The following is a 14,181-nucleotide window of genomic DNA, read 5'->3' on the forward strand; positions in this document are numbered from 1 at the left end:
ACAGTGGAGTTTTCATCCGAATGGCACGCACATGCCCCTTGCCCAGATCCGTTGCTTTATTGCTACTTCCTTCAATAGGCCCAACGGTAGTTCGCAACGATATCTTAAAATGTGGATTTCATCTAATAAAAAATCGCATGATTTCGATCTACCCGCTTCTTCCTTCATCTACATCATAGCAGACGAACGCGCACTGGGTGCCCAACGCACGTCGTCAAGTATCATCTGTCTCCCGCAGCACCCGCGGATCTCATGACATCTTGCAAACTATCGAACACGAAATAATAATAGGGAACAGGAACGAAAGATTTGAAAATATATCATAAGCTTTTTTAAAATATCTTTTTATTCAATCTCTTTAAGTGATATCATGGCGGATAAAAGGCACCATTAGTTTTCTACGAGTTTGCCGAAATTGAAGAAGAAAACCTCATAAATTTGATGTGAGCAGAGAAGCATCCGACTAAACGTCTCCATTACGCTAGAAGTCTGCGCATCAAAATACATGAATAAACTCTGTTGAGCATCAAAATGGCGAAAATATGGATGATATCACTTCTGGTCATCTTCATGGTAAATATTGAATTACACTTTTCTTCAATTTCGCAGAAAGTTATGTAGTCAGCTATGCAACTTAAAATATCACTGCATGTGCTCTCATGCTCATGCCAAAGCTTGAATAGAACAGGGAAACAAAAAGACTGACCTCGCGAAAAGGTGGGTCTACGGTTTAGCTCATTGATATTTTATGAATTGGGAAATTGATGCATTTCAATAGAAATATAATGAGACTCCAACGAAGAAATATCTCACGTATAGCAAATAGCAACGTAGAATGAATAAATATAGAAATTTCATTCATTAATGTGGCCAATCGGAAAGGTTCAATTATTAGGCCTAAAGTCATTACTGCATCTTTTTGAATTGGCATTTGTATTCTACACTATTCATACTGTAACCACACGTCAGAATTATCATTATTTTCTTATCATTTCTTATCATTTTAAAGAGAGATATACCTCAGCAAATTTTACAGCCATATGAATACCACAAACTGCTTTCTTAATTATTGCATACTGATTCCTGAAACAAACATTGTTTCATGGTATAAATTTTGTGACATAATTCTCGAAAACAGAATATAATATGCATATTCTAATGTATACATTCATGATTTTGATGTTGTTTATGACGTCGTATTCTTAACCAAAGAAGATAATTCCTTTAAATAAACATTGAACCATTTTACAAGTTAGCTTACAGTAATTAAATGCTCTTGAACGTTAGTAATTATCTGGTATTGACCAGGGTCGTCGGGAATCCTAAGTAATTTCAAAGCATGTTTGAATAACTAACAAGTGTCTTAATTGATAGAGGACTTCTGGCTAATTGATAACGGAACTGCGCCAGAGCCTAGCCCGATTCGGCCAAGGAAAATCCGGAGGAAATTGATGGTGATGCTTTGAATCTGCATGACAGTTATCCTCCGAACTGACCCCCTTGAGTGTTTGGTTCTGGGTTACAAGAACCATGTGAGATATAGCTTTTGTTTTGGAAGCTTTGCACAGATCCTCACTCTCTTTGCGAAAGTTGTTTCACGCTTGCCCCCCCCCCCTCCCTAAAAAAAAGGAATATGTTTTTTTTTTCCATAGACAAATTCATTACGGATAAGAATAGCTGATATTAATAGATGTCTTGTCATCTGCAATAGAGTTTTGGTTTGCTCATTTTTGATGCTGTAACCGACTTTAGTCTCATCTGTATTCTACAACATTTTAAGTTGTCTAATCAAATATCAAATTTGTCGCATTATATTGTGCATCTTTTATACATGGCGTTGTTGATTTCTTCACTTCACTTCATAGTTATATTAATTTACATTGTTTTTTTATTGTTATTTAGAATTTTATTAATTATACGATGTCATTTAGCCAATATCGATTTAAAGTCTATAAATATTCCCAGTATCAAGACCATAAAGTTGACAACAAAATTCTATTAAGTTTAAACACACAATATGTTTCGATCAAATGTATATGCTCACATTTTGGTCTGTACATTGAATTCAGATCAGACCAGAACAAAATCATCACTGAATCTTCTCGAATAAAATTCAGTGGGCAATTAACAGGATGCAAGAATTAGCCTTCAAAATGTGGTTGACTTGCAACCCTTCTCCAAGAGGCTAAGGGAAACTGACCGGATAGCCTGTCTCTCTTACTTTATCCTGGGAAATGTTACTAAGATTATACTTTGAAATCCATCCCAAATGGCACGAAGCATGAAAGCGAATTTTCATTAATTCTTATTTCAGCTTTTACGCCCTAACTTGCTATTATGACCCCATTCCAACTAATACCGAATACCCAAACCAGTACCTTATATCTGCCGACGTGGCCTGTGAAGTTCATCTTTGTTAGTTTTGTTGCATTTAATACCTGAATTAGTTGGAGAAAAGTGAAAACGACTATGATGAATAGGATAATTCTGCGAAATACTCATGTATCATTAAAAATACGGTCCTTCTCTTGTTTATGTGTGTGTGTTTGGGTGGTGTATTTGTTTTATTGGATTTCCTTCTCTTTTTTGTGTTTGCTTGTCTTTCTCTCTCTTTAAAACACATACATGCACACACCATCCCACCTTTGACAAACGCGCACACACTCATTCTACGGTATAATCTCACCAGGACTTCAATCCCATCCATTTGTTCTTATTTCAGCTTTTACGCCCTAACTTGCTATTATGACCCCATTCCAACTAATAACGAATACCCAAACCAATACCTTATATCTGCCGACGTGGCCTGTGAAGTTCATCTTTGTTAGTTTTGTTGCATTTAATACCTGAATTAGTTGGAGATAAGTGAAAACGACTATGATGAATAGGATAATTCTGCGAAATACTCATGTATCATTAAAAATACTGTCCTTCTCTTTTTTTTATGTGTGTCGGTATGTGTGTGTGTGTATTGGGGTGGTGTATTTGTTGTATTGGATTTCCTTCTCTTTTTTGTGTTTGCTTGTCTTTCTCTCTCTTTAACACACATACATGCACACACCATCCCACCTTTGGTAAACGCGCACACACTCATTCTACGGTATAATCTCACCAGGACTTCAATCCCATCCACCTGCCGTATCCCTTCCTATTCTCATCTTCAACCTGACCCTGAGATTGTCATAGACCTGTCAGTCCATCCAATCAAACACCATGCACCGTCATCATCGGATGTGGTTATAATAAAGGCTGTAATGTAATCTTATTCTCAATCATGATGTTTTGCCTCATCACTGTAATGCCTAACAATGCCTTTGAGGTAAATAAAAAAAATGTAAGCATACTCATGTTACAGATTTCGGTGTAAAGTAGAATTCTGATACAAACTTACCACTTATATGCAAGTAATTAGATGACCTAAGTATTAATTACACATAGCAAAGAGATATATGGGAATATAAAATTCGTAGGTCCTTATTGTCCTATGTACTTGGATGGAGTTGCAGTACACAGAGACTTTGTCAGTTTCTTCGTTTACACATCACACACAGTACGAAATTCATTTAATTTCGTAATCAGTATATGATCACGTTGATCTATTCCTGTATAAAAGGGGAGCAGTACCCTTCTCAAAATATATGAAAATAATTTTCAATTATTCAGTAGAAGGAATTGGATCACTAACTTAAAGTACCCAAATCTAATCCACCCCTGCCCCAAAAAGCCCATATTTTGTTTTAAATTTGGATGGTACATTTCATGTTTGCCTATGGCTTAACCTCCCTATAACATTTTGTTTCTGTTTGTGGTAACTCCCGTAGGAACTCGGCAGGACAGCATTTTTTTGCTGGTAAACGCCAAGCTGGCATATAACCAATTACCAATGAAACCACGTCTAGGTTAATCAGTCATAGTGGCTGACGTTATAGACGACAGATATCACTCTCGGGCCTTTTTATCAAAGTGGAGACAAAGGCAGAGTTGGGATTCGAACTCACATCCTTGCGATTATGAGTCCAATGCTCTAACCACTGGACCACACGACCCGAAACCACTGGACCACACGACCCGAATGATGATGGACATGGTAAATACACGAGTAAACTCCCAATGATGCTCTTAATAATGCTGTACGTTAGATTTATTAGATGTGGGTCACTGATTAGGTGGGACGCCGTTCTTGAAATCTGGAGGATGACCAGCGTCCCGGCCCGCAGCGTCGAAGGAGACACAAACCTCTCTGAAAGCTCTGAGGCATACTTTAATGTTTAACTGCATTTTATTCAAATATTGTATACTTAAGAAGTACTTGTTCTATACAGGTAGCAAGATGTCACCTGGTACAAAGTTTGATATGATTATTCTACCGTATATAAAATGGACTAACTGGTGAAGTGTTGTTTCCATCTGAATGATCTTCGTGCCACGTTTTAAGCTCTAAAACGTAAATCTATGTTACCACTGTATTGATTTACCCCGAAAGGTAAATATTGGTTTGTTATTGTTTTTAGGATCATAATTTGGAACGACATTCTTTCTAAAAGGCAAAATGAAAATAAATTAGCCTAAAAATCTACATGCATATAACGGCATCAATCATTTTTATTTCTAATGCTGCAGTCACATTCCCCCTTCATCGATTTTAATCCTCCTTGGTAGCTGGTACTAAAAAGTGAACTCGCCGTACGGCCGCCGAAGGGGCAATATGCCCATTAATTTAGCTTTTTTGTGTGCTCAATCGTGTCGCTCACCCACATTTCTTTTCAAAATTCAACTTCTAGTTCTTTCACAAGTTTGTCTCAAGCCACACTAAATGCCCATGTTTAAGCCATGAAGCTATTGTTTAGTAATATTATGTACAATGATAATTGTCACGGGCGTGAGAGGGGGAATTATCCCCCTTTTTGAGTGGGCATACATAGATTTTCACTAAGAAAAACATATGCTTTGTTACATACAACCCGAATATACGCCAATTGTCCGTTATTTTTAACTTCTATCTATACTTCTGTCACGTTTCAATATTTCCAAATGGAAATCTACTCGAATGATTTGCGAGCATAAAATCTGAAAATATCACCTATACAGTGCGTCCCAGAAAAAACGAAACCGAGATTAAGCGATGATTTATTATAACTTAATCACAAATACAATAGACAAATGACCTACCAATGTAAAGCTTAGAATCTCCTCTTTCATCTGATATTACTTAGATTATTCCTCATCCACGCATGAGTGAGCAAAAACAATTTGAAGAAAGGATACCAAAAACTCATTTGGCGGGGGGTACCTGAATTTCCAAAAGAAAATCACATGCCTAAAAAGTTCAATATCTGCTCTTTTATTTGATACCTTGATCACAAAAAATGGTCAAAAAATAAAAAAGTTATGTTCCCTCGAAACATTGCTTTTATTTCCAGAATTTCATTAAATAAATGTGTTTTCACCGGTTTCCCACAGAAGCTATCGCATGGTTAACAAAAGACTTAATGCATGGCTGATCGTCAACAAAACGGATTGTCGAGTGAGTTTGAACGCTAGCCTGTAAAACCTCTTCTTTTTATGAAATTATTGAAATTCAAGCCTTATTTCAAATAACCAGAACTTTGTTATTTCTTGACCATTTTCTGTAATTGAGGTATCAAATTAAAGAGCAGATATTGAACTTTTTAAAAAAGTGGTTTTCTTTTAGAAACCCAAATACAGCCCGCCAAATGACTTTTTGGTATCCCCTCTTCTAATTGTTTTTGCTCACTCATGCGTGAATGAGGAACAATCTAAGTAATATCAGATGAAAGAAGAGATTCTAAGCTTTACAATGGTATTTCATTTGTCTATTGTATTTGTGAAAAATTATGATAAGTCAACGATAAATCTCGGTTTCGTTTTTTGTGGGACGCACTGTATAGCTGGTTATTGTATAGGTGATCTGATTAGCTGCAGTATCTTTTAGATCGATACGGAAGTATTCGGATTGAGATATGAATCTATCAGGAAGGCATTGAACGTGCATGTGACCATGATGATTTTTCCACCATACCCAAACACACCCACCCCAACACATATACCTGCACACCCCTCACGTATGCCCTGACACCCGTATACCATTCCACACATATACGACCCCCCCCCCACACACACACACTTGTAATTTGACAATCGGGGACTAATTTTCGTTAATTGTCAAACTGAGGACGTGGGTTTGCGGTCTCATAAACTGGGATTCAACTAACCGGGCTCATTTTCGGATACAAGGTGAGCATACCCCGGGCCACATTCGCACACAACTTGAGGTTAAAAGGGTGGTTCAGGCTGAAATTATTCATAGCTTAATAAATAGAGTAGAATTCACTGAGCAAAATGCTGAAAATTTCGTCAAAATCGGACAGCTAATAGCAAAGTTATTGAATTTTAAAGTTAAGTAATATTTTGTGAAAACAGTCGTCATGAATATTCATTAGGTGGGCTGATGATGTCACGTCTCCACTTGTTCTTTTGTATTTTATTATATGAAATTAGGTTTATTCAAATTTTTTCCTCCAAGAACTAGAAAAATTGGATTGACAACTGATTTAGTGCATTAGATATTTATTGCTGCAACTTATTTCATTATAAGGGAGACATTATTCACACAAGTATGAAATGATGAAAAAAATATGATTTTATGTAATAACATAAGAAAACGAAATCTGGAGATGTGACATCATCAGCTCGCCTAATGAATATTCATGACGACTGTTTTCACAAAATATTGCTAACATTTAAACTTCAATAACTTTATTATTTGTTATCAGATTTTAATGAAATTTTCAGCGTTTTGCTCAGTGAATTCTACTCTGTGTATTAAGATATAAATATTTTCAGCATGGACCATCCCTTTAATTGGACGAACGCGATTTTCAAAATGGTCATGCATTTACTATATAAAACCATTTGAAATGAGATTTGATACGAACTTAATTGCGATTAAAAATTGATGTGAAAATTCGTGTTCAATATATATATATATATATATATATATATATATATATTAAACTTTTCCATACACCGATGTCCCCACGAGCTACACTCTCAAAAAGGTTTGGCAAAAATTACCCATTTTTTAACCATCACTGGGCAACATATTGTCCACACAACTATTGGTTAAAATATGTCCAAATCTGGTAATAAAAACTAATAATTGGGTAATAAATTTGCTCAATTGTATAATTAATCATAATTGCCCAGAATATATATATGTTTTTACCAACATACATTACTCAACACAGTGGACAGTATGTTGCCCAATATTTTAATATGTAGACAGACATCAAACTTACAATAGCATATCATTTTTAATTAATTCTTAAATTTATTTAACCAAAGAAACATTTCATTTCGGGTTATTTCAAAGAACATAAGTCAGCCCATTGCTCTGTTTAATCATAAGTTAATAAAATTGATTAAATTTTTGAAGATGGACATTCATCATCTATTGACATTCCTTGTCTAGTTAACCTTGCACTATACCAACACTGATAAACATCGCGTCAAGTTAGTTGATTAGATAAAGCTGGTTTCCAATTGGAAAGCTCTTACTATAATGACTGCAATATAGAATGTGGTTTGATCAGCAAAAAAATTAGGCTGGCTTAATATGTAATGTTATATACAATATAAACACGGATCATTAATTTATAGATTGTTTCCATAGAAGCGTGAATATGATAATGTACAATTTTCTATATCTTTTATACATTGGAGCGGGTGAACAAAACGACAACTAATGGAATATATTCAATCACCTGACTTCACAAAAAACAATTACTTCTTGAAGGATTTTCATTGAAAATTCATTCATTCGTTCCTTGCATTTCTGCTCTTAAAAGAACCAATTTGACGAAAGGTTTGCTATCTCCCAGAGTGTCAAGAAATAAAGCCACATAAACTGAAGTTTCTTAGCCATCTTGATCTTGATCTTCACTTGACTTTATAAAATAATCAAGAGGTCAGCCAAAACAGAAATCTTGAATTGAAAGTGCATAAGAAATAGGAAACAGGTGGTTGATTCTTTATTTCTTGATTGTCCGATTCGTTCACTTTCTTCCCCGGATGCGTAAAATTTGATGAGCCATGTTGTACCCTGCGGGAAAGATTTTGTTTGGCCTTTAAACAATACGCCAAATGTCACGTCTGGTAAAGGAGTAGATTGTCAACATACAGTGACGGGAAGAGGGCAAAGAGGAAGCTAATCTATACTCTTACCAATTGTATTTTATTTACTTGAAAAATCACAGTACAGCTTGACAACAGCATATTGAAGAAAATCTACGATAGCTATTAATATAAAACACAGAAAACATAAAACAACGGCAATTGGAAAACATCTTATAATCCTTATTTTTTTCTGTTTATGGATGGAGGGGTGGGTTAGCCTTTATTTCAATGGACCCCAATATATTTATAACAACAAGTGAAATTAATTATTTTAAACTGAGTTTCAATCCTGCCCTCCCCTTGGAAAAAAAGATTTCTTCAAAAAATAAAAATGAGTGTTCATAAAACTAATTAAGAAGTATCAGATGGAGAATAAATAATACAATATCAAAAGATCACACAGCCAGAGGATTCTTTAAAGAATATGAATATTCAAGAAAGATGATAGAAAGTAGGCCTACGTATCAAATTTCAGGTAAAATTTGCCCAAACTGAATGGGGCTATTTGTAATTCTTACTTCATCAAAAGTACATTTTTATTATTTCTAGTATTTCAACTAGTGAAATCTGTAAATATTTGTGATAACATATTGTGAATCGCATTTCTATGTCAGAAAATCAAGGCTCTGATCTTAAAGTCTGATTTTGATGTTTCAAATTTATTGGTACATTCAAATTTATCCCTAAATTTTAATTATACCCTTTGACTGCAATGAACGTGACAAATACGGCTATTGTTTAATGTCCTCGCAAGAGAAGTAATTAAATCATCAGATCATTATCATGATTTACAACATCCGATATCTTGCTCGTCAAGTTCCAATCAATTAGGGTACTTCCCCGTATGCAGCATATGACATCAATTATCAATAAGCCCCTATAGATACATGTTCGTGACACTGGTTCGCACATAAATACTGGCGCCAAGTTTAAAGAAGACGGCATTAATATTTATCAACATACAAACTCGACACGTTCCTCGATTATATACCATTGTTTGATTTTACATTTGTGAAACACATGTTTGATGTTCTTAGATTTTATCAATGGTTAGAAGAAGTTTTTGTGCTTCAGTATTTCATTTGATTGGTACGTTGGTGTCAAAACAGTGTATTTTTTCAATTATTCTTATGTATTACGTTTTACATACAATGGCGAACAAATAACATTACTACAAAAATATTTTATTTATTTATTCATTCATGTATTATTCATAACAAATGATAAAATAAGGTGGAGGGTAGTTCGGTTCAGTTATAAAACTGCTTTACAACGAAGCCCTCCCCCTTTACAAACAAAAATAGAACATAAACATGATAATATATACAGTGCGTATCAAAAAAAAGTTTACACTTAGAAAAAATCCTGTAAAATTATATATTTGTAATATCCTAATGATTTTTCCACATTTTAGCATTGGTACAGATCCATTTAAGCAAATGACGATATAACTGTCGAAAAATATTTCCGCTTGAGTGAGCACCACTTACTTTTGAAAAGTTGGTGAAAAATGATTTGCGCAGAACTTTGAAATAGTTATGCGAATAAAAGTAGACCTTAATCATGAAGAACACGTGGAATTTAGCTATTAAAATTGATTTGAAGATATCTTTTACCTTTTTAAACTTGTTTCCTTGCCCAAAACACTTCGAAGAGTGCATTACGCCCCACCCCATTCCCCCACACACCAAGTCCATCGTGATGATATTTGCTTTACACTGAGTTGTGATTTACATGAAATGGCTTAGGCTTGATTTTCATATTGTTAATCATTGCCAAGCTTGGGAAAAGTGTGGAGAAACAAGTATTAAATGAAAAATGAAATGTAAAGCCACTTTAAATGAAAAACTTAGTGAAAAGTGCTGGAGATGGCTGATCCGGGTGGCTGATATAAATTTTTGTTCAGATTCAGTTATGTCCTCAGATCCAGCTGGCACAAAAAGGGTAGATTTTGTGCTTACTAAGTGTTAAAATTTCAAATTTGGGCGGCAAAATTGTTACAAAATGCTTGAATGTATCTGTTTTATTTCAATTGGCTAAAAGTGCTAGGGAAATTTATGAGAAATGCTTCGCAGGGTAAGTTTGATTTCGCCCTTTCCCCTTGACACAGCGTGAAAACAAGCATTTCTGCGCAAACAGATTTCTGCGAGCTTTACAAAAATGGACAGTGCTCACTCAAGTGTAACATTCTGTCAAAACTTTTACTTTCATTTGATAGATGAGACCCAAACCCATAATTATATGTGAAAAAATTACCCACATGTTGCATATTTTTGAATTCCCAGGGCGTTTTCAAAGTGTAAACTTTTTTTGATACGCACTGTATATATATAAATACAAGTGAAAATTAACAGAAAAAGGTATAATCTATAAAATAAACAAAAAAGAAAACAAATAAACAAAAAAGAAAGAATACTAGAAGATACTTTGTTATAATAAATGTTTGGCCAATAGGTAACCTCGTTTAAAAGAATTTATAGAATTGGTGGATTGAACTGAAAATGGGAGTTTATTAAATAGGGAGCTTGCTTTATAAGAGAATGACTTTCTTTTGAATTCAGTTTTGGGGAATGGAATGTCGAGGAGAGAATTTAGTGCATAGCGGGTACAATATTTAAAGGTGCGATAAGTAATAAGCGATTTTAGATAGTTAGGGGCGTTTACATTGATTATTTTGAATACTAATAAACAGTAGTGATATTTTAGTCTTTGTTCAACGGGTTGCCAATTTAGGGTTGTAAGAAGTGTACACTGCGGTGTATTATAATCCTTATTTAATATTAATCTGGCATATCTATTTTGTAATTTTTGTAGTTTGGAAAGATTTGTTTTTGAACAACTTCCCCATGCAGTGCAACAATAATCAATATGTGGTAAAATTAAAGCAAAATATAAGGTTACAAGAGTTTTATGGGGTATTAATTGCTTTATGCGGCGAATACATCCAATTGTACGTGATATTTTATTACATATATATCTTACATGGTCAGACCAGGTCAGTTGCGAGTCAAGTATAATACCAAGATATTTCATTTTATCAACACATTGCAAGTAGTTATCGTACAATTTGATCTTGAATTGGTGATTATCTAGCTTTCTTTTAGTGCCAAAAGGCATGACCATGGTTTTCTGTGGATGAATATACATCTTATTAATATCAAACCACTTGCATATTAAATCAAAGTCATTTTGTAAATTCAATTGAACTTCAGAAAAGTTATGAGAATTGTTAAAAATAACGGTATCATCTGCATAGAGTGAAATCTTGTAATTTTTATGAATTCTTAAGTTGTTAATATCGTTAATATATAGACAAAAGATCAAGGGGCCAAGGATTGACCCCTGGGGCACCCCTGATTTCACAGTTAAAAACTCACTACAATAATCATCTATATTAACACATTGTTGTCTTCCGACCAAGTACGATTTAAACCATTTACGTACCTTATTATTCATACCATAGAAAATTAGTTTATCAAGTATTATTTCGTGTGGAATTACGTCAAATGCTTTTTTTAGATCATGCTTTTTTTTTAGATCATACTCCATCATTCTCGGTTGATTGTACGACAGGGCTCCTGTCATATTAACAGAAAAGGGGAACAGGCTCGAGAAAATATTTAAGCCACTATAGTATTGTTATAAAGATATTTTGACATTCGTCTACCAGGAAAATTAAACTACACTTATAAGCTAGATCAAAGCTTCATGATGACGTCAAATATATCTATCGTGTAACAAGCAATGCCCTATAGAGACAGATTCAGACACTCAGAGATCCAATATGAAACATATTCATTCTCCAATTAATAACAATTAAATTTCAAGTTCATGTGTGTCATTATTCAAGTTAGTCCCATACTCCCAATCATCGGTTTTTGTGTTGGAACAGAAATAAATCAATAAATCTTGAGAAGCTTGTATGTGTTCCTGTTTCTAAACATCCTCATTAAAGAAAATTGACAGAAACAAATGAGTCTATTTAGAAGTCCAAACTCACATAAGTTTCTTATGAATCAATCAACAAAAGGAATTTCAAAAAAAAATCACAAAGGATAAAACACTGCAAACATGATTCCAAAGCAGTGAATTAAAAAACATCGGCCTCCTAATCGTTATGACACAATTTAGACTCACATTTTTACACGCTTCTTTCTCTTTTGAGCACTTTACCATCTCTTTTTTTTCACGAACATGATCAATGTCTTGGAATTTATTCCTTTATACAACGAAGTGTACTAAAAATGCATCTAATCTTTAAAAATGCAAATATGCCTCACTCGGAATTCGAAAAGGAAATATCGAATAATCGTCAATCACAGTTTTATTAATTTTACTTTATTAATTAAGTTATGAAATGATGATGTAAAAAAAAATGATCTAAATCGATTGAGATAATGTGTCAAAATGTGATACCTTACCTTACCTAAAGATTTTATATAGTGTTTTATTCATTCCACATGTTTTCAGCAATGTTTGATCGCAAGCTGTTGTATCATTTTTCACCCGATCTAGTCTTATGGGTGACTAATAATCACAATGATTTGAGATTTTGTCCCTCTCCGTTTGTAATTTGGACAAAATTCGATTGGTCTAGACCCTTATTAGCCAACATCTTACTCATCCAGTTTTGTTGATTAGATAACGAAGTCAATCGCCCAGTGGTACCACGGCGCTAAATCACTCTTCTTTTATTTTAATAAGTAGCAGTTGGGTATCCAACTTTGAGCTGTAATCATATCGCCCCCTTTTTTTACAAAAAAATCTTATCAAATTCAAAATAATACCTTTATTACTAATGTTTGAAATGATACACTATTCATTATCTATGCGATTCAAAAGCAAAATAAAGATAAAGGACGATTGTGATATTTTGATTTTTTTTTATTCACGTATATTCAATTATGCAAGCGGTGTAAAAGGGCACAATTTGAATAATTAAACAAAAATTAATGTGAAGTATATTACTTCTTTGTCGAAACAAACTTCTCACATCTACTATAATACATTCATTGTTTTTGGTATGAAACTATGTAGACGTGCAAAATATACATGCTGGTGAATTAGAAAAATGATAAACAAGAAGGCTGTTTACTTGCACTGTTTGTTGCTTTCGTGAATCATGGAAAAGAGGGAAAGTATAAGGGGATATCAGCTCATTTTACTACGGGAAGAGATGAATATTGCATAAAATGCATTACTGCAGACAATGATCGGTATTAATAATAATAATAGTGATAAAAATGATAATAATAATGTATTTACCTAGGGTACCCACTTCAGGTAAAAAAAAGTGCCCTATCAGCGGGCCTTGCATTCAAACATTCAATAACATGTGATTATTACCCTTCTTCAATATAAATTTTAAGGGCCTACAAAGAGGGCAAAACGTCTCATTTTTATAAGTCTTTCGTATGACTCGGCCGGGGATCGAACCCATGACCTACCGATCATGAGGGCGCTATACCACTGAGCCAGGTGGCACTGTTGAATGATAAATAATGGCAAAGTGATGATAATCATCAAATCTAAGATAACATCTCTAGCTTCATGATATGCTGCTTACTAGTATTTAATATTAATTTTATTTTGTGCCCAGTGTAATAAGTTGAGCAATTTCAACAATTTTCCTTGCATTCAAAAGCATGTCATTTTGGCACGAGATTGACATAATGCATATTGAGAAGTTTTCAATGTTAACTTTTCGTCGACCTAGACAAAAGGATTACTATAAACAAAGAGAAACATTCAACGGTACAGACAAATTTGTTGTAACCGTGCCAAGCTTCAATTAAAAAGAATATTGCCATTACTTTCAACAGTGACTTTTCTCGATGAATTCGTGAATCTATTAGACCTATTCATCCATTATATACAAGTAAAGGGTAATTTTATTTATTCATTTATTATTGTTTTAAGTCATGTAGGAAGGGATGATGAAATTTCCATCAGAAAGATTGTGTCCTCTGTATGAAAAGGATTTAT

At 34.0% G+C, this 14,181-nt stretch overlaps 1 protein-coding gene across 1 annotated transcript in view; it reads left to right on the forward strand.

The window, feature by feature from the left end:
- Window positions 1-220: 220 nt before the first annotated feature.
- LOC121409916 (fibropellin-1-like) overlaps window positions 221-14,181 on the forward strand; it is a 36,243-nt gene continuing 22,282 nt past the window's right edge. The window contains exon 1 of the mRNA XM_041601698.1: window positions 221-573. Within this exon, the coding sequence (XP_041457632.1) occupies window positions 532-573 (42 nt within the window). The 5' untranslated portion in view covers window positions 221-531. The remainder of the gene's footprint in view (window positions 574-14,181) is intronic.

The sequence above is a fragment of the Lytechinus variegatus genome, chromosome 3 (genome assembly GCF_018143015.1).
Source record: "Lytechinus variegatus isolate NC3 chromosome 3, Lvar_3.0, whole genome shotgun sequence".
Classification (NCBI taxonomy): Eukaryota; Metazoa; Echinodermata; class Echinoidea; order Temnopleuroida; family Toxopneustidae; genus Lytechinus; species Lytechinus variegatus.